This window comes from Hippocampus guttulatus, chromosome 14 (genome assembly GCF_054856545.1).
Source record: "Hippocampus guttulatus isolate MCC_2025c chromosome 14, RoL_Hgut_1.0, whole genome shotgun sequence".
In the NCBI taxonomy this organism is placed as follows: Eukaryota; Metazoa; Chordata; class Actinopteri; order Syngnathiformes; family Syngnathidae; genus Hippocampus; species Hippocampus guttulatus.
Genome location: NC_141274.1, coordinates 12,814,527 through 12,833,703, shown reverse-complemented (window position 1 = coordinate 12,833,703; position 19,177 = coordinate 12,814,527). Strand labels below are relative to the sequence as shown.

Here is a 19,177-nt window from a genome sequence, read left to right as displayed (position 1 = left end):
GCGTCCCGTTACGTTTCCACTCGCTGGCTCGTCCCTGACTCAGTGCGTCGTCACCCCGTTGCTCATGTGCGAGTACAGTAAAAGCCGGCCCAAGAATCCATGCAGGAAACACACAAGCAAGAACAGACAGAGGGCCCATTCTTACAAAAAGTGGGCAGGGTGCGGTGGTGACGTTGTGACTATAACACACACACACACACATGCTTGGAAGCCAGGAGGAGGAGGAGGATGTTGTTAGAGGTTGAGGGGATGGGGCAAGAAGAGCAAACAGGAACAGAAAGTGAAGCCTTGTCATGATGTTTGTGTGAGGGTGACAAAAAGAAGCACACAAGCCGATGCTACACGGAGACACAACACGTTTGATTGAGCTGACGAGGAGGAGGCCTGATCTGAGTTAAGGTAATGTCACTTTGAATGAGTTGCTGTGGATGTTCCGTGTGCTGAAAAGTTGGGAGAGATTGACCGTACTTCATTTTTTTTTTTTTACCCTTGGATGACAATTAAGAATGTTACAAATTTGTGGAGTGACTTGGTGCAAGCAGCCTGGATTCAGTTCAGCCTCGGTGACTGATGGTGTGATTGGAGAATAGAAATGACTGTGCCTGTGACTGACCGGCGACCAATCCGGTAGTCTGCCTTTCGCTCGATGTCCACTCGGCCAAACTGTAGCTCACCTGCGACCTGCTTGTCTGCTGCATTAAGTCGATTTGCTCGCTTGAAAGTGGCTCTGTTCGAATAAGGAAATCGCTCATAGGCCATTGCGATTTTCTAGGAATGTGGTTGAAGTGTTTGAAAATATAACACTGTCAGAGATGAATAGAGCTAAAGTGTTGCATATTGATATTTGTTTCCTAGTCATTGTGAAAAATAAACAGCATGATGTCGTCGCCGACCCCCCCCAGTGAATATCCTTATTGTGAATAATTTTCAGAAGTGTGTATCAAACACTTCACATTGATCACAACCCAAGAAGTAGCTGTCGGTTTCAACAAGGTTGGTGTCTAAAGTGTGCATAGCTGTGAATGAGAAGCATTAATGGCTGTTTGTGTAAATGTGTCCTCGTACGTCTTCACAACACAAACATTTGAGCTTTCGCCTTCTGATAAAATCCCCAAACAAAACAACAACAAAAAATTTTGAAACGCAGTATAAGTTGCAGAGCGCGAACTGTGCTCGAGGCCAGTCATTAAAGATTCCTGTCATGCCTTCTGTCGCCGCTTCTGCGCTTTTGGATCACGCGTGCGCCCTCCAAAAAGCAGCCCCCTGATGCAATCATCACATTTTTCTCAGCCCCTTCCTGCTTTTGTGAGGCGCATCAATTGGCTTTTCCTGCACTGAAGAATCCTTCAGTGGAGCACAATGTCACAAGAAAGTCAAGTGTTCTTCTGGAATGTCATAAGAGCCATTGGGATATTTTTCTCTTGTTCTTTTTCATTTGTATTGTTGAAGTAGAAGTCATAAAATATTTCTTTTGTAATTTTTTTTGGTATTGTTTTGTTCCATTTTTGTTATTTTTGTTAAAAAAAACAGGGTGGTGGGTGTGAAGGCAGAGCGCCGCGTTAGCTCGCCCGCGCGTCAAAAGCTCTTCGGCTGTGCTGGCGCAGGTGCCTCTGCCCTCGCTCTCTGCCAGCAAACGTGAGATGAGAAAAGCCCGGCTCCTTTTCTCAGGCGCTTTTTGTGAGGAAAGGAGCTGTGTGGGTGTGAGCCGCGCAGTTCTCAAAGACGCAAGGTTCACCGAAGGTCTTGAGACACTCTCTGGGATTGGTCTTCGGATACAATAAAAGCAAGGACGGTTTGGAGTACCTTATGGAGGAGATAAAGGGAGTATTCCAGTAGATGTTAGGGTATTTTCGTAACTTTTAGGGAGTATTTTGTAGATTTGAAGAGTATTTCAGTCACTTTTAGGGAGCACCTCAATCGATTTAAATGTGGTTTGGTAACTTTTATGGAATATTACATATACCAGGATTTTAAGTGTATTTAGTTAACTTTGAGTTCAGTAGATTTTTGGGGGGGATGGGGGCGTATTTGTAGATTTTAAGACTAGCTAGCTTACAATATTTCAGAGAAGTTAGGGGACATTACAGTAGATTTGCAAGTATTAAGGTTACTTTTCGGGGCTATTTAAGTTGATTTAGGAGTGTTGTGGTAACTTTTAAGCATTAGTTAAGTAAATGTCAAGTATTTAGATCACTTTTTGGGGTATTTTGCAGATTTTGAGAGTAGTTAGACACCTTAGGGAGTATTTTGTTGATTTTTAGAGTACTTCGGTCATTTAGGCAGTATTTTGTTGAGTATTTAGGTCGCTGTTAAGGTTCAGTAGACTTACGTGTAGTTACTGTAGGTAACTGAGATCATTTAACGGATTCTTACTAGCATTTTGGTAACATTTATCAACGGTGAATTGATTGTAAGAGTATTTAGTTGACTTTGTGGAATTTATAGGCAATTACAAATTCCTTTTGCGCGGTGGGGAAGTTACCTAGCAAATAGCGAGGGAACACTGGACAGAGGATAGCAGACAGAACACAGAAATGTATCAATCATCATCTAATCATCTAATTTTTTTGGTTTGTTTTCTTTTGCTCCACAGAAACTGCAACTTCGACAGTCATCACAGTTTGACCTTGAAATTTTATATTCTGCCGTCATTGGGCTTGAATTGCATTGTCTGATCCGTCCACTTGAAGGAAGTGAAACTTGAAAATGAAACTCCAAAGAAGTGCTGCGTTGGCCGCCCGATGAAGAATAACTAAAGTCACAATGGAAATTCGCCTTCCTCGAAGCCACTGAAAGTATGAAGTAAACTTAGGAACTTTGCGTCGTGAAGCTATGGAAGGGACAGCAGACGGCATCCGCAACTTCTTCAACCATCTCTGGACTTTCGTGATGGACAAACATCACCAAGGCGTCTACAACACCGTGTGCCTCGTGGTCCTACTCACGCTGCCTCTGGTCGTCCTCGTCACCACGCTTGCAGTCTGTTGCCACTGTTGCTGCTATCGCCATGCCAACGGCTGCTGTTGCTGCGGAAGGGGAGGAGAAGCCGGCAAGTCTGAATTAAAGAAGAAGAAGAAAAAAAACTCGGCCAATAATGATGACTTGTGGATATCGGTCAAGACAGGGCAGATGATGCCCGATCTGGTGGCCCTGCCGATGGAGTAGAAAGTCCTTTTTATTGTTTGGAAGCCTTTCAGTGGACAGCAAAAGAAGGCAGACAAAACTCATGAGATGGAAAAGCAGTGTTGAAAGTAGTGAGATTTTGTACCAGCCATGTAGTATATGGAGCTCTATGTTTATAATGTTTGCGGTACAGACATTCATAAGCCCGGCAGACAACGCAGATGCAGTTGGGCATCGCATATTTGCCTTTTGACTGTTTTGGGTTTTGTTTTTTTTGTTTTTTTTACCCTTTCCTGTTATTTGCTGGAAAACTTGCTGTTTTTGTGCTCAGGGCTGAGGAACAAAAGTGTGTCTTTGCTCTTGGTGCCACGGAGCAATGTTGAAGTGGGTTGAGGAGTTCCATGAAGTACTTTGCTGTCATCTTGTGGGATCCGTGGGCAATTATCAAGCTTTTTAGGCACATGTGATTTAATCACAGATGTTTCTTATCCACGGCAGTGTTAGGTCCCTCTGCCTCATGAATAGCGGGGCTGTAAAAGTTCCTCAGGCTCCCTGCTGAAATGTGTTGTGTCTGTATTCAGGAGGGCACTGCAGTTTTCAAGGCCGGTTGTAACCCTGTCTACTTGTCACAAGCTATATATGATAGCTCACTTTTAAAGTAAAAAAAAAAAAAGAAAAAAAAACCCATACCTCTTGCTCTTGATTTTTCACTGATGAATTCAAGGCATGCATTTGCTACTGTCGTTGCTAGTTTGTGTCTCGGACTGCTTTGTTGCTCAGGTATGTCCCGTGGGGCATTTGCAGCAATACCTGTTAAGCTGTCACACTTTGAAAGAATCATATTAACTGCATGCAAGGGAGCAACTGTATACCACGCCCTATACTGTAGCAATGGAGATAATGACAACATGATGGCAAATGATGGGGCCTGAGTATTGCGCCTCAAGCTTGACCCAAAAAGACACAAACACCCCAGTGCGTCCATTTCACTGACAACTTCACTGAGCAATCAAGCGTGTGCCACTTAGGAGAACGCTAATGTGTGCATCCAACAAAATGCAGCTCTGCTTACCCTTTGGCTTTGACAGGACAGCAGGTGTGTAGCACCCTTGGTGTCTGTGGTTGTTTCTGCATGATAGAGACTCTGCACAGTTTTTCAGACAATCTAGTATGGCTTTCGATTGAAAGTGGCACTTCATCTTCACCCAGCCTAGTCGATCAAGCCATGGGTGGAGAAAGTGTGTGGGAGCTGTTATTAAGACAATTAGATGAAAGTTCAGAAGGGCTTGATTTCAGAAATAGGCAGGCAGGAAAAGATTTACTTGGGAATTTACTTTCACGCTGAAACTGAATGGGGGCGGACAGGAAATCAATCACGATATGGACTTTTTGCGGCTGGCTTGCATCGCTGATTTTAAAAAAAAAGTAATCATGCTTATATCATGGATTATTATATCACAGGATTTTGCAGTGATTATTTTTGTATGCATTATGATTGGAGACTAACGTAGTAATAAACTCCAGCCAGGAGGAATGAGTACATAAAAGACAGAGGATGTCCAAATTTGGGGATGATTTCACATTTACTAAAGCGAAAGCGCAATGTGCGTATTGCAAAGCACAACTGGCTTGAGTTACATCACCGCACAGCTACGGTACGGTTGCTTAGACGGTTAACATATCATTTGCTAACTTTCATGTCACCCAACAGGCCAGGCCCACCTTTGAAAGGCACACATATTCCAGAAATCACACAGAAAATCAGCATGCTGTTCTGTCTTACGCATGTCGAAAAAGGTAAGCAAAGCCAAATGATTTTTTTGGAAGGGGTGGGGGGTGGGGCTTCAAATGAGCTGTGCCACAGGGCTTGTATTTGTGACGTCTCAAAGCGCAATTAGGTGCGAGCATCTCTGCGGGGTTGCGCAATTAGCATACGCTGGCATCGGGCTTCCAAGAGCTGCTGGGATAAACAAAGAAAGAGGCCCTTTCATGATGGCACTGAAATACGCAAGGCCCGTGTGGAGATGGTTTCGTTTGTGCTGTGGGAAAGCCGCTGCACTTGTTTTGTGGCCTTAGGAGGAAGTATTGTGCTTTATTATTGTTATTATTATTATGATTTTAAATACTTCTTGACGCAAGGTCCCCGACAATCTGATATCAAAATACATCAAAGACAAAGGATTTCAATATACATATACAAATCCACTTTTCACACTCTGGATGAAATGAGGGCATTTTAGGTGGCCAGATGTCTCTCCTGAAAATGTAGTTAGTTTTTGAGTTGTGACTTAATGAGCAACATCAAGGAACAAATTCACCTCATATCTCAAGGCACCACTGTACAGTATTTTGGGGTTTTCAATCAACGTTATCGTATTGTTCTCTAATGCATAAAAATTCTGAGGTACCTGTTTTGCTTTAACTACGAAAAAGCAGCATGTCTCTCTTTTTTTTTTTAATTCTTCCTCCACTCAAGTGTATTTATATCATCCTCCACATAATGATAAAGCATTTCAGTCAATGCATCATAATGTAGTTGCAAATGGAAAATTAAAACCCACTTATTGTATTCAATCATGACATGCTATTGTTCAGAAACTCAGGCGCTTCCCTTTTTTTCTTTTTTTTTTTTCTTGACACACAGAGATACCATGATCAAGGCCGAGTGCGCTGTACACACTTTGCAAGGAAATAAAGTGCGTTTTTACCTTTCATTGTTACGTATTCCTTTTCTGTTAGAAATGACCAGACTTAATGAACATACAAATGCAGCCACATACACTTCGGGGGGGTATTTTCTTGACAAATGTGAGAACTGCTCAGGGGACAAAAGTTACATTTCGTTCTTGCAGCTTGCTGACTGCATTCACTGTGAGAAACACAGTAAGACGGTATGTATATATCAGTATATATAAGTGTGTGTGTGTGTGTGTGTGTGTGTTTATATATATATATACATATCTATCTATCTATCTATATACACACACACACACACACTCCTCTTAGCTCATCAGTGCAGCACTAACTATAGTTGCAGAGGTTAAAGAATACCCCATATGACTGTACAATTATATTGTTGTTCATGTTATTTAGCATTAGCATTAAGGTAGACAACTGATGGGCTACGCCACGTGGTTGTATTAAATACACAAAGTGTATTCTCTTTGTTGTATGTTTATTTTGATCGTAAATTTCAACTGGGAGAGGCAATAAACAGCTGCAAGTCTGGGTTTTTTTCCTTCTTTTTTTTTTTTTTTTTTTTTAGTTTTTGAAAGAATGGTTGAATGGCTGCTTGTTGTGCCCTCTGCCTGTTCTGCTCTTTCCATCAAGTGGTCTACGAGTTAAACAAAGTCTCCCTTATTAGACCCCCGAACGCTGTCATGGAAAAAATAGCTCAGGCTGAGCCCACGTGTATGTGTTAACCTGACTGACTCGGGCAGACACTCATTTGCCAAATTAGCTCTCGCGTGCGTGTGCGTGTGTGTGTGTGTGTGTGGTGGGTTGGGACTTTATTTTAAGATGTCAGACTTTTCTTTTTTTTCCCCCTTTATGTTTACTCTGGCTCCAAAGTAAGCGGAGCAATGGCGGCATCCAATCTCTTCTCGTCATTTGTAAGTGAGTGCGTGGGTGGAAAGTCATTTCATTTTCAAGACGTCCTTTCTTGGAAATGTCAGCTGGAACAGTGACTTTCATGAATTCACAGTGAGACTTTAGTCATAATGTGGAGCATAATCAGTGATGTCACAGATGCTCTCATTTCAAAACAAATGTTAAATGAGTAATAACACCGATCATCATTCTAAAGTATCACCATGAAAGGCAAAACTGTGGAAAAGAGTGTGGGGGATATTGATGATGAAAAAGTCTCACATTTGGACAGATAATTCAAAGTAACATTTTGTTGAGCTATTTTTAATTCCTGTGTGGAGCTTGTATGCTGTTGTGGCTTTTCTCCGGGTACTGCAACTCCTTCCCACAATCCAAACTCACTGAAAACTCTTGTGTGTTCTGAGGAAGTGTTCTTAGGTATTAACATTAGTATGAATGCTTAATTGTTTGTCTACCCTGTAATTGAGTGGCGACTAGTCCGGGGTGTGTGCCGCTGCTCGACCCAAGTCGGCGTAGCTTTTGTACAGTCTTCTAAAATGACTTCCTGTTTGCAGTGCCCGATGATGTCTGAATTGCTTGCGTTTTTGGCGGGATTGAAATGTGTCATGACCTTATCATAAAAATAGCTCTGGTCCAGACAGCGCTTCAGCTTCTTTGAAATTCTTGGGAAACGTGGGAAACTATTTTGAAAGAGCAGAACACAAGCAGTTCCTGTAAGTTGTTCAACATTCTTATGAGGAAACGTGAGTCATCACTTGATGGGAGCCTCTTCCTGTTGTGGTAGTTGTTGTAATTAGTCCGGTTTTTTTTTCTTGTATGTTGTAGTAGTAGTCTTAGTTGTAGTTGTAATAGTACTAATACTGCTCGTAGTAGTAGCTGTAGAATCCGTAGTCGTCATGGAAGTCATTGTGGCACTGCTGGTGGTAGCGGTAGCAGCGCTAAAACATTATTAGTAGTAGTAGTAGTTGCTGTAGAAGTAAGAGAGCTTTTAATAGTTCTAAAAGTGCTAGTAGAGTAGTACTCGGAGTGGCAGTAGTAGCAGTCGCGGTAGTGATGGCAGTAGCAATTGTGATGCTGCTTGTAGAAGTAGTTCTAATAGCAGTTGTGAGTTTTTATAGTACGAGTGCAGTAAATGATAAACGTAATACTGTTAGTAGTAGAACCAACGTTTTATGAGTGGGAGTTGTAGTAGTAGTAATAGTCTGTGTGTGTTGTGTCATATGTTACCTTAGGTTTTGAACAAGGGCTAAGGTTTCAAATGAGGCATTTATTTAAGTTTTGGGTTTCAAATGAGGGTCTCAATGTTGAGTTAGGGTTTTAAACAAGGGGCATACAGATTAAAGTGCCACGAGGGCTCGCATTCACCTGAGGGGGAGGGTAGCACCCCCAGCAGTGAGCAACATTTTTGGGGGGCTTGCTGATCGTAGATAAAGGGGCATCCTGATTGTCAAAATATTTGGTCCACAGCTCTCCCCACCAAAATCCACCATCAACTGTGCCACTGAATGAGAGGAAGGACACTAATAAATCAGTTTGGTGGCAGAACAAAAGCGTCGGCCGACACATTCTGTGCTCCACAGCAGAGTCGGCGAGAGGAAGTAATCAAGTGGAAGCCGTGTGAATAACATTTGTCAGCTTTGCGGATTTAAAATGGGCTACGGGTCAGGAAGTGATGTGGATCCGGAACGTGAGCGGGTTGGATCAACATCTTATTGATGTTTGATTGAACACCCTTGAATTGATTGATCAGCGCGGACGTCGCTGGAATGTGAAACAGCAAAAGTGCAGACAGCCATTAGCGCTTAACGCTTATTCTCTGGCTCGCTAACGTGATGTGACAGCAAACGTCAAGCTTGCGCTGGCTTGTCCAAAACTCATCTTGCTCTTCGAGAAAACACACGAGACAATGGATTTATTCATTTTTTAAAATTGTATTCCAATTAATAAGACAAGACTTCTTAACATTAGGGAAAATATGCTACTATTTCCCCAAATAAAAACAGATGCACAAATTAAAGAAAAAAATGATCCAATTTTAGCGCTATGACATTCATCTTGTCAACGTTAAATTAGTTCGAGGTTTCGGCTGACAATTTTGGCCTCTCCACACCTCCTTATTTCAATATTTCAATGCATCCTTTGAATTTGATGTGATGACTTTCCCCTTCTGCCAGTCTATGATGCGATTGTTTCTTCTGCAGTGATCTGTTATGGCAGATTTTTTTTGTTTGTTTTCTTGTTCCGCTTTTTGTTCTTCTGTTCTGGTGTAACGGCCTGTTGTTTGTGTTTCGCATTCTGTTTGATGTTCTGTTTTTTCGGGCCCCGAATATATATTTGATGTTTTCTCATGCCGCGTTGAATGGGCTCTGTGATTCCCTTGACATATGGAAGTGTTATTGAGTCGTTTTCACGGTTTGTTGCTTGTTTTTGGTTTTCTTGCTTTCTTTTTGTACCGGTAATTTTGTTGGTTTTGTCTGGCTTGCAGTTTTCTTTTGCTGATGGCCCATTCGGGGTATTGGCAGAGAGTAAGAGCATTTTGGATGCGCTTTTCCTCTTCCTGTCTGTCCTTGTTGTCACGTTAGTCCGCTTGTATAGTGTTCTGAGTTTGCATGCTGTGGGATATTCGTACGTCCAGACCAGGCGCTTGTTCTTATGTGTGGGTTTCCTGGACAACATCACTCCCCGGATATACTGTATGGAACCCCAAAAATACGTAAAACACATCTGCCACTCCACCCAATAGTAGACAGCATCGTATCATCTACATAGAATCTGTCCAAAGCTCCGGTAGAAATCTTCAGCCCCCTCCATGGACAATCAAAACATCATTGCAAAAGAACTCCAAAACACAACTTTTAAAAAATGGATGAAATACTCATGTCAAACAACCATTGTCTGGGAAAATAGAAACCTTAAACAAATTTATCTTACTGAGGTTTTTGGAATGTCGAATATGTGGGGAAACGCAAATGCGACTGACCTACCCACCACACTGACAGACAGACCTTGAAACAAATTCAACCAAAACATTTTCTTTATAAGAAAACCTCTGTGATTTTTACATCTTTGACGCAAAAAGTGAGTCCGCCGATGTGAATTCCACATGGAGGCAGGTGAGAATTCAGTAGGAAATCATACCAAAAAAAAAAAATAATCAGCATAATCACCACATTGGGTTGGTACTGCAAAATCGGGTGCATACTTTTTGTGCACACCGCCTCTCGGCAAGCCATCAGGGATGGTCTCCAGCCTACCAAGGACAAGCACTTAAGGAAATGATTCCATGTATTATGCAATGGTTTTTTTTAACTACTTAAACTGTCCTACTGGTTATTTTTGCATCATATCCTACTAAATTCTCATGAGAGCAGGCCGACTCCGAATATGTCAAAGTTAAGTATGGGTCTCATTGGCCACTGCTCTACTTCTCCTGGTGATGGACGGCATTCCGTTGGCCCTTCTCTCTGGCCATCAACGATCGCCTCTTCCTGCTGGAGTACGCTTCCGCCGGCCGAATCTTCATCTCGGTGAAGTCCAGGGACACCAGGTGGCCTTTCCACGGCTCCCAGTTGACCCCCTACGAGCGGGAATAGAAAGCTTTGATGTCAACAGAAGGCGGGCCATGAAAACAATTGTGGAAGCTCTTCTTTTGAAGGTAAAAAAATGTTTTTTTAATGTTAGGTTTTAGCACAGGAGGGATGTGAAATTTTTTATATTATTGCTTTATTAGTTTTATGTTAGGCGGCCCGTGGTACAGTGTTTAGCGAGTCGACCTCACAGTGCAGTGCAGAGGGTACCGGGTTCGATTGACCGATGACGAAGTTAACGAGGCGTATTTCCGATGACTCACCATACTGTGCCTGTTGTCTCCCCATTTGCCGTTGAGGTTGGCCAGGTGACAGTTTTTGTACCACCAGGCCCCGCGGTGTGTGAGGGCGCAGTTGCCGAGGGCGATGTCATTATCGGAGTCGATCGTCGTCCAGGGCCGACCTTGGTGATAGGTCATTGCATCACCTAGGGAACGACAAGGACGGACGCGATTGATCAAGTGTGTGTAAGTACTTCTGAACCTCACTTTGTCATCACGTTTTGCTTGCCCAGTGGATGAACATCGACATCGGAGGTACAATGTTGCTTTAGGACACTGTGGCATTACGCAATAAGCTGATAAATGTCCAACTTCGAACACTGACAAAAACCTGAGAAAACCTCTGATAGAGAAATAGCATATTTGGGTCTGAATATTGATCAAAGCCCACATTTACTTCGTCTCTAACGAAAGTATAATGTAGCAGCATCCTTTAGAATGGTGCAAAACGTTTCCTCAAAATTCTCCCAAAACATCAAAGACCCTTTCTTCGTGCCCTGTGCAAATCGAGCGCAAATTGTGGTCAAACTGTGCGCATGGGTGGGGCGTTTGCTGTCTCTCGTTATTTTCCTAGTTGGCGCCGTTGTGGGAGTGAACACACCCGACTTGCTTCCCAGCCAAATCATTCCCTTCAAAATCAGTGTGCTAGTGTCAAATAGTCCTTGACATTGCGAAAGCAGAAATACATTCGTCCCGAGTCCATGCAGAAGATCAAAGCCCGCAAAGTACCGGCAGAATTGCACGGGTGGATGATGTAAAGTTGGCCAGGTTGTTAACACATCATTCACCTCGGATCGCCCATCCGTGAGCCTCATCCATCAGATAGTTGTGCCGCAATAAAATGCTGTTACTTCAAAGTGTCGCTTTCAATACCGTGTCCTTCGATGACATTTAAATCTCAAGCGCACCTGCTGTCCCTCTGTAGTGGCCAATGGTGAGCGCAAACTTCTGCCTGGCATTGGCGATCTTGAAGTTGTCGTAGATGGCGTAGGCCCTCTCTGAGCCGAGGCCTAAATCGAACCTCACCTCGTACTGAATGGGCATGTTGGTCATCTGGTATATCTTATCCAACCCTGAAATGAACACGCAAAACAAAACACGCAAACAATTGCTAAGTCTGTCTGACTTTACGTACAGTGTTTTGCAAGACATGAAAACATATTTCCACCTATCCAAAACTCGTCTGTCATGTTGCCGAAACCGGCCATGTACGTCCTCCAGCGTTTCATAAAGTCCAGTTTGCCAGTGGTGCGGCGCTGCAGGACCTGAAAGCGCGCCGCACTTGAGATATCACATACACATTCACAGAATATGCCACGCTTACAAATACATTAGTTTGGCTCTTATTTTATTGTTTTTTTTACTGAACCACAAACAACATGTCACCAACGTACCAGCCAGCCGCCTCCATCAGTATCCATGTCACAGTATGCGTCAATTGGTTTGGAGCTGTCGTTGTTGATATAGACGGTGTAGACGCCGCTCTTTTTGATGCCATTTTTCATGATCTGAAGACAATCCACGGGGAAGGGGTACGGGAGGCCATCTACGGAATTTGATCAAGATAGGTCAAAAACATTCAACGTATTACCCCAAGCTTGCACGATGATGGATGCAGACCTGTTTTGAAGATGGTTTCCACCACTTGACTCCTCTTGCTTCCTCTATAGGCGATGATGCTAACTATGTATCTCTTCGCCATCTGGAGGCTGGAGACGATAAAGTTGCTCTCTCTGGCTCCAAGCTGCTTCTCAACAGCCTGACATGCAACACAGCAAATGACTGTACTTTGTAGTTTGCATGACTTTTACAGTGAAATACTGGATACCCATCCCTTTGGAAGCCACCATTTAGCACCTGGTGCCCATATCCAGGTCTGACTGGGAATGAATCAGACATACGTGACTTTGGGGAAACAGGAGGGACCGGAAAATATACACACCTTCATCCGGAAGAAAATACAATCCCAAAGGTGTTTATATATGTGCAGGTTTTCCCAAATTCATTCCATACCTTTTACATAGTATATGCAAATGCACGAAATATAGCCACCTGGCTTTTATTGCATGCTGACAACCAAAAGCACATTGCCGTGTTTTCAATTTTCTTCACCCGTGACATGATTAACGAGGCTGGTTGAGGATTCAGAGCCACTTTCAAGCAAGCAATGGCCTCAGTCCAGTATTTGTGGTTGGTGATGTGTCGATTCATCACGTACACACGGTGAACTGTTGACTCGCCACTGGCCCAGCAATATGTGGGGCACAAATCTTGCTCCTTGGCGTATTTTCATGCCATCATATCACAGTTATGTTCTTAAACACCTGGGAAATGGGATAGGTCGTAAACAAAATGTATAATATGTCCCATTTATTGTTCAGGAGAGAAAAGGGGGTCTATATCAACTTCTGGTTGACTAATTGATTGATTCACAATGTGACTAGAGCCCAAACATGTCAAGAATCTGCACATCATGACCACAAGAGGGCAGCCTTTTACAGAACTTGAATCTAAAAATTGTCCAAACAAGGTATTCCCAGTAAAAATAAATCAAATCAGAACTTGAATACATTTAGACACGATGCTGCATTAGTTGTAATATTTCAATTAAACCACAAACAAATGTTCCTTCATGCTGTTACATTTGAGGATATTCACAGTGCCTCAGAGAGCCTCCTTGTATAGTCGCCGGTTTTATTGATGTGATTGTTAAATGTTTGGTATTGTATGAGTGCATGTTCAACTCACTTCCAGGTTGCCATCCTCATCTCTGTAGGTTAAGATGTAGCCATCAATGTCAGCCAAAGGAGCGGCCCAGGTCAACCGAGCTGACTCCGTGGTGACACCCGAAGCCTGCAAGTCCTTTGGAGCGTCAATGTCTGTCAGTTGGATCACAGCAAACGACAAGTGAATGCTCATTCATGCCGGTAAGGAATACTGGAGTTAATTTGTTTGCATTGTGGGGGCTGTAAAGCTTGAAATTACAAATAACGATCGTCCCTCTGGTGTGCAAGTTCAGTCGACAGCATAATTATTATTATATATATATATATACAATATATTTTTTGTCTTCCTTGACTTGACGCTCAGAACCAATTATCTGAATTTGTAGTTTTCTTTCGCTCCGTGCAGATCAGCCGGCAATTAGTCTGTCCTGTTTGAAAATAATCACTGAGCTAATTTGGCGCAAGTAATCATAGTATGGCGCGTGAGCATCATTGAACATTGTACATCCATCCAAATTCTCTAGAGTGCTTGTCGTGATTCGGGTCAGCCCGAGGCCATCCCAGCTGACGTTGGGTGAGAGGCGGATACGATTCACACTCGCAATCACATCTATGGACAATTTAGAGTATTCGGTGAGTTAAACGTGCATGTTTTCAAAATGTCGGAGGAAGTACAAGTACGGGGAGAATGTACGAGTCTCTTTTTAATGGCAGCTGTGCAAAATGATCATCAAACTTTCATGTCATGCTCTGCCCACATTGGCTGGCGTAGGGGAAAAGGTTTCACCGTTTAATTTATTATCGTCCATCTGTCTCGGATACCGGCTTCCAATTTGGGGCCCGTTTGGGCAAATTCTCTAGTCTGAGTTTGTTTAAGTATAAGCCCTGGAATCTACCCAAAGTAGGTCCTTCAAACCAAAATGGCTGACTTCCTATTCAAGTTGAGGGGTGGGAAATTAAAGCCTTTTCCGTACATCCTGTTATGATAGACGTGGCCAACGGATTTTGCAAAGGTTCGTTTAACCTGTGTCAATGGCAAACATTTTTCTTACTTCTGGGATAAGTAAGGGATTTTTTTTGTTTTGTTTTGTTTTTTGGGGGGTGGTGTGGGGACTTATTTGGGAGCCATAAAGTAAATACACACACTTGTAAAAATCAGTCGCGTGGTACATGCTTGGCCACTAATAAATATAAATAACCCCCCACAAAATGTCATGAAGGACACATCAAATAGACAGGTTATCCTTTGCGACAAAATGAATTGCCGTATAGAGGCACCCTTAAATGAATTATGTTCTTGCGTGATCAGTGATGGCTTACGGGTTGAAATGAGATACGTCGATAGTCCAAGGCTGAGGCCCCACATTTAGTAGCTAAAAAAAAAAAAAAAAAAAAGGCCTGGCGGTGGTATGAACTTTCCACTTGACACATGTGTTTTGCACAAAGATACGTTTGTTTTAAGCCATCCACCATGTGCCACTGCAGCTGAGCCATGCTGAATTACAGAAGGTACGGTGTCTAAATTCCGGGAAGCCTGCCCTGCCAAAATGAAGGATTGTGCTACTTCCTGAAGATTTCACGAACAAAATGTTAACCGTGAAAGTCGTGTGTGTACGGTGTTTTCACCCAGAGGAAGTACACGTAGAATGTTTGACGGATGAAAAGTGGTTTTCGGCTATCCATTAAATGTGCTTCTAGAGACCTATTTGTGTTAGTGACGATTTGAGGTGGTAATTTGACCTTTGACTTGAGCATCTGTGCAGTCTAGAGTGGCACTTTTGATTTGACCGTCGTGTCGTATCAAACCTGTCTCTGCTTGCACTGAGATCTTCCTGCTGCTTCTGTCTCCTTTGACGGCCCAGATGTAGACCGTGTAGACGACACCGGGCCTCAAACCACTCAGACTGTGAGAATCACTCCTGGGATCAACACGGATTTGCCCACTGGAGCCCTCTGAAGAACTGTAGGTGAGGACGTAGCCGTCGATTTCTGCTTGGACGCCATCCCAGGACACCTTGAAGCTGGTGTCGGTTTGGTCTCGGGCTAAAGGGTTAGCGGGATCGTCCAGCTCTATAGGAAGATGTTAGTCGATGCAGTTAATGCTACTGATGCACTGCAATTAGTCAAGAATCATCAGAAATAGCAACTAAAGTATGAGCAATTGACCTTTGCCAAGCTACTATGGTCTCATCCAGTGAAAAGAAGACTTTCAAAGGTGATGAGATGTATTTTACCCTTAAAAAAAACCCCACGTTGGTTGTCGAAAACGCGTGTTGTAGAAACGGCTTTGAACACCTGTCTCGGCTTGTGTCGAGATCTTCCTGCTGGCTTTGCTTCCTTTGATGGCCCAGATGTAGACAGTGTACACCACACCGGGCCTCAAGCCCGTCAGGCTGTAGGAATTGCTGTCTGCTCCCAAAGAGATTTCCCCACTAGAGCCCTCCGAGTAGCCGTAGGTGAGGACGTAGCCATCGATTTCCGCCTGGACACCATCCCACGACACCCTGAAGCTGCTCTCGGTCTCATCATGGGCTAAAAGGTTAGCGGGAGCATCCAGTTCTAGATGGAAATGTGAGTAGACGAGCTTTAGTTATACGCTAAATTAGTCCGAGGTTATGTGGAGAATAGAGATGTTCAGAAGTAAGTCATATTGAAGACCTGTCGCTGCTTGTGTAGAGACTTTTCGACTGGCTTGATTTCCCTTTACAGCCCAAATGCGGACCGTATAGGTGACTCCAGGTTTCAAGCCATTTATTGTGTAGGTGCTACTATGGGGCCCAAGCGGGATTTCCTCGCTCTGGCCATCAGGAGAAAGGTACATTAGCACGTAGCCATCAATTTCCGCCTGGGCGCCCTCCCATGACACTCTGAAGCTGCTTTCGGTCTCATCATGGGCGAAGATGTTGGCAGGACCATCCAGTTCTAGAGGAGATTGTTAGTTGACAAGTTTACTCATGGCTCACTCACTGGTGGAAGGTTATTTATGTTGAGGTGTGAAGAGGTAAGTCATGTTGAAGACCTGTCGCTGCTTGTGTTGAGACCTTTCGACTGGCGTGATTTCCCTTGACGGCCCAAATGCGGACTGTATAAGTGACTCCAGGCTTCAAGCCATTTATTGTGTAGGTGCTACTATGGGGCCCAAGCGGGATTTCCTCGCTCTGGCCATCAGGAGAAAGGTACATTAGCACGTAGCCATCAATTTCCGCCTGGGCGCCCTCCCATGACACTCTGAAGTTGCTTTCGGTCTCATCATGGGCGAAGATGTTGGCAGGACCATCCAGTTCTAGAGGAGATTGTTAGTTGACAAGTTTACTCATGGCTAACTCACTGGTGGAATATTATTTATGTTGAGGTGTGAAGAGGTAAGTCATATTGAAGACCTGTCGCTGCTTGTGTAGAGACTTTTCGACTGGCTTGATTTCCCTTGACGGCCCAAATGCGGACTGTATAGGTGACTCCAGGTTTCAAGCCATTTATTGTGTAGGTGCTACTATGGGGCCCAAGCGGGATTTCCTCGCTCTGACCATCAGGAGAAAGGTACATTAGCACGTAGCCATCAATTTCTGCCTGGGCGCCCTCCCACGACACCCTGAAGCTGCTCTCGGTCTCATCATGGGCTAAGATGTTTGCAGGACCATCCAGTTCTAGAGGAGAATATTAGTAGACACATTTACTCATGGCTCACTCACTGGTGGAAGGTTTTTTATGATGATGTGTGAAGAGGTAAGTCATGTTGAAGACCTGTCTCTGCTTGTGATGAGACCTCTCTGCTGGCTTTGTTTCCCCTGACAGCCCAGATGTGGACTGTATAGACGACCCCGGGCCTCAAACCATTTATTGTGTAAGAAGTGCTGTCAGGTCCAATTGGGATTTCCTCGCTTGAGCCATCAGGAGAACGGTACGTGAGCTTGTAGCCGTCGATTTCTGCCTGGACGCTCTCCCATGACACTCTGAGGCTGCTCTCTGTTTCTTCCCGGGCCACGAGGTTCGTGGGAGCATCCATCTCTAGATAGAGGGGGGTGGGTTCCGATTAGGAAGCAAAAAAGCTGAAACTCTCAAACGGTAAAATTATGAGACAGCAAAGAGACATGAAACACGTTGATGGGCCCTCCGGAAATGCACATTCCTGCGAGGTCTCCAATCAAATTGTGCTAAGTTGCCATTCTGAATAAAAGGTTCATGTAATAGGGGTTAAGTGTACTGTGCAGTGAGCTCCTTAACATTTTAGGAAAAGTCAGATCGCACAAGTGCACCCAGTTAATCAAATTCGGCCATGTATCCATCCTTCTCTGAATGATACTTTGGGAATTCTTAGGATTTCAAAATTTACCTGTCTCGACCATCGTGAAACTCTTCCTGCTGACCTTATCACCCCTGAAGGCCCAGATTTCGATCGTGTAGACCGCGCCAGGTTTCAGGCCAACCAGCCGGTATGAAGTCATGTCACGTCCAAGAGGGATCTCGCCGCTGGAGCCCGCGTCCGAGGTGTACGTCAACATATAGCCTTCGATCTGGGCCTGGACCGGGTCCCAAGAAACTGTTGCGGTATCTACTGTTACCTGAGTGGCGATCAGGTTTGTTGGCGCGTCAATGTCTAAAGAGGTTGGAGGTGAGAAGAATGTTAAAATGATGCAGATAACTTCAAAACGGATATGCCTTTTGAAGAAACAAAAAAGACAAATGATCATGTACCACGTCGGAGTTTCGAGAAAAATCAACATTGTGGTATGGCCCCTAATTAATTTATGTCAACACCCAACAAAACCATAGCACCGACAAAGGACAAAGGTGGTGAAATTTAGATGCGCATTTGTAAGTGATCAGGAAGTGATTGAGGAATCCCCCCCCCCCACCCCCAATTAACCCTTTCATGCACCCTGTAACCTGATGACATGATAAGCGGTCCACTGTAGTAACGGCTGTCCCTGAAAGGGTTCAATTATGGACCCAACTGAACAACAAAACAGAAGCAGTAAAAGGTACATGTTACATTCGATTTTCCAAAAGTGTGTATTATTAATTATATTTATTGATTTCAGATATCTTTTGATCTTTCGCGGGCATAAAAATCAGAACGTTCACTTCTAGGGGGTCATTGATCATTCTCCACTTTGACTTTTTGACAACAGGGGCTAATGAAAACACCAGTTTTCAGTCCGTTCCTTTTTGGTTTGATCGGAGGTGCCATAAATCAATCGGTCCTTCAGTCTTTGGCAGGGGCCATGAATTATATTTAGACAAGTAGATTTTTCAATCACTTTCACATCCTGCAACAGGAAGTAGGAACTCAGCCAACTGAGCGAACTGGATTGCAGTCAATAAGTAAGATAAAATTAATGCAGTGTAAGAGCAGATATCTCTTCAAACTAAATCGCTGTCAGCTTTTGTCGACTAAGAGAGATCACACGTAAATGAAATGGAGGGGTTCCATTTCCAACGCCGAGTCAGTGATGCTATTGTGGTTTTATTAGCCAACTTCCGTTTAGGCAGCTTGGATTCAATCCCCACGGCGGGAAAGTGAATGAAAATGGTCTTGTCTCTTTCTGGCCTGTGATTGATGGGTGACAAGTCCAGTTGAGTTAGCTCCCGGCGACTCTGAACAGGGTAGGCAGCATACAGAATGGATGGATGGCCTTTCAAACACCTCAAAAGCCAAAATGCTTCAATTCGTTCTCCAAGAATGATTCATAATACATAATACATGATTCATAATCCAGTATAATCACGAGAAATGAGCAGTGCGATATCAAGGGAACATTCTTCTTTCCACCAGCAGGAGTTGCAAGCAGGCAGGACAGTGGTCCTCCAGGCCCGGAGCTGGACATGCCTGCCCTAAGGGGACATGGAGGAA

At 43.8% G+C, this 19,177-nt stretch overlaps 3 protein-coding genes across 3 annotated transcripts in view; 2 read left to right on the top strand and 1 right to left on the bottom strand.

Annotated features, from left to right (window-relative positions):
• Window positions 1–239: 239 nt before the first annotated feature.
• On the top strand, window positions 240–5,837 carry kiaa0040 (KIAA0040 ortholog). The gene is made up of 2 exons (XM_086129946.1): window positions 240–399; window positions 2,594–5,837. Exon 2 carries the CDS (start codon window positions 2,833–2,835, stop codon window positions 3,163–3,165), a length of 333 nt encoding a protein of 110 aa, XP_085986072.1. The 5' UTR covers window positions 240–399; window positions 2,594–2,832; the 3' UTR covers window positions 3,166–5,837.
• A 3,911-nt stretch (window positions 5,838–9,748) lies between these two features.
• tnn (tenascin N) overlaps window positions 9,749–19,177 on the bottom strand; it is a 24,748-nt gene continuing 15,319 nt past the window's right edge. Inside the window, exons 9-22 of the mRNA XM_086128998.1 lie at window positions 17,657–17,920; window positions 17,068–17,331; window positions 16,707–16,970; window positions 16,346–16,609; window positions 15,985–16,248; window positions 15,622–15,885; window positions 15,133–15,396; window positions 13,349–13,479; window positions 12,221–12,359; window positions 11,995–12,146; window positions 11,769–11,865; window positions 11,509–11,673; window positions 10,583–10,746; window positions 9,749–10,309 (exon numbers count right to left, since the gene is read on the bottom strand). Of these exons, the coding sequence (XP_085985124.1) occupies window positions 10,154–10,309; window positions 10,583–10,746; window positions 11,509–11,673; window positions 11,769–11,865; window positions 11,995–12,146; window positions 12,221–12,359; window positions 13,349–13,479; window positions 15,133–15,396; window positions 15,622–15,885; window positions 15,985–16,248; window positions 16,346–16,609; window positions 16,707–16,970; window positions 17,068–17,331; window positions 17,657–17,920 (2,852 nt within the window). The 3' untranslated portion in view covers window positions 9,749–10,153. The remainder of the gene's footprint in view (window positions 10,310–10,582; window positions 10,747–11,508; window positions 11,674–11,768; window positions 11,866–11,994; window positions 12,147–12,220; window positions 12,360–13,348; window positions 13,480–15,132; window positions 15,397–15,621; window positions 15,886–15,984; window positions 16,249–16,345; window positions 16,610–16,706; window positions 16,971–17,067; window positions 17,332–17,656; window positions 17,921–19,177) is intronic.
• The window catches only part of mrps14 (mitochondrial ribosomal protein S14), a 25,005-nt gene continuing 23,586 nt past the window's right edge, over window positions 17,759–19,177 (top strand). The window contains exon 1 of the mRNA XM_086129000.1: window positions 17,759–17,900. The gene's annotated coding sequence lies outside the window, so the exon portion shown is untranslated. The remainder of the gene's footprint in view (window positions 17,901–19,177) is intronic.

Bases quoted from the DNA above. Each gene is read 5' to 3' on its own strand.
- kiaa0040 (XM_086129946.1), top strand. From the start codon at position 2,833: ATGGAAGGGACAGCAGACGGCATCCGCAACTTCTTCAACCATCTCTGG.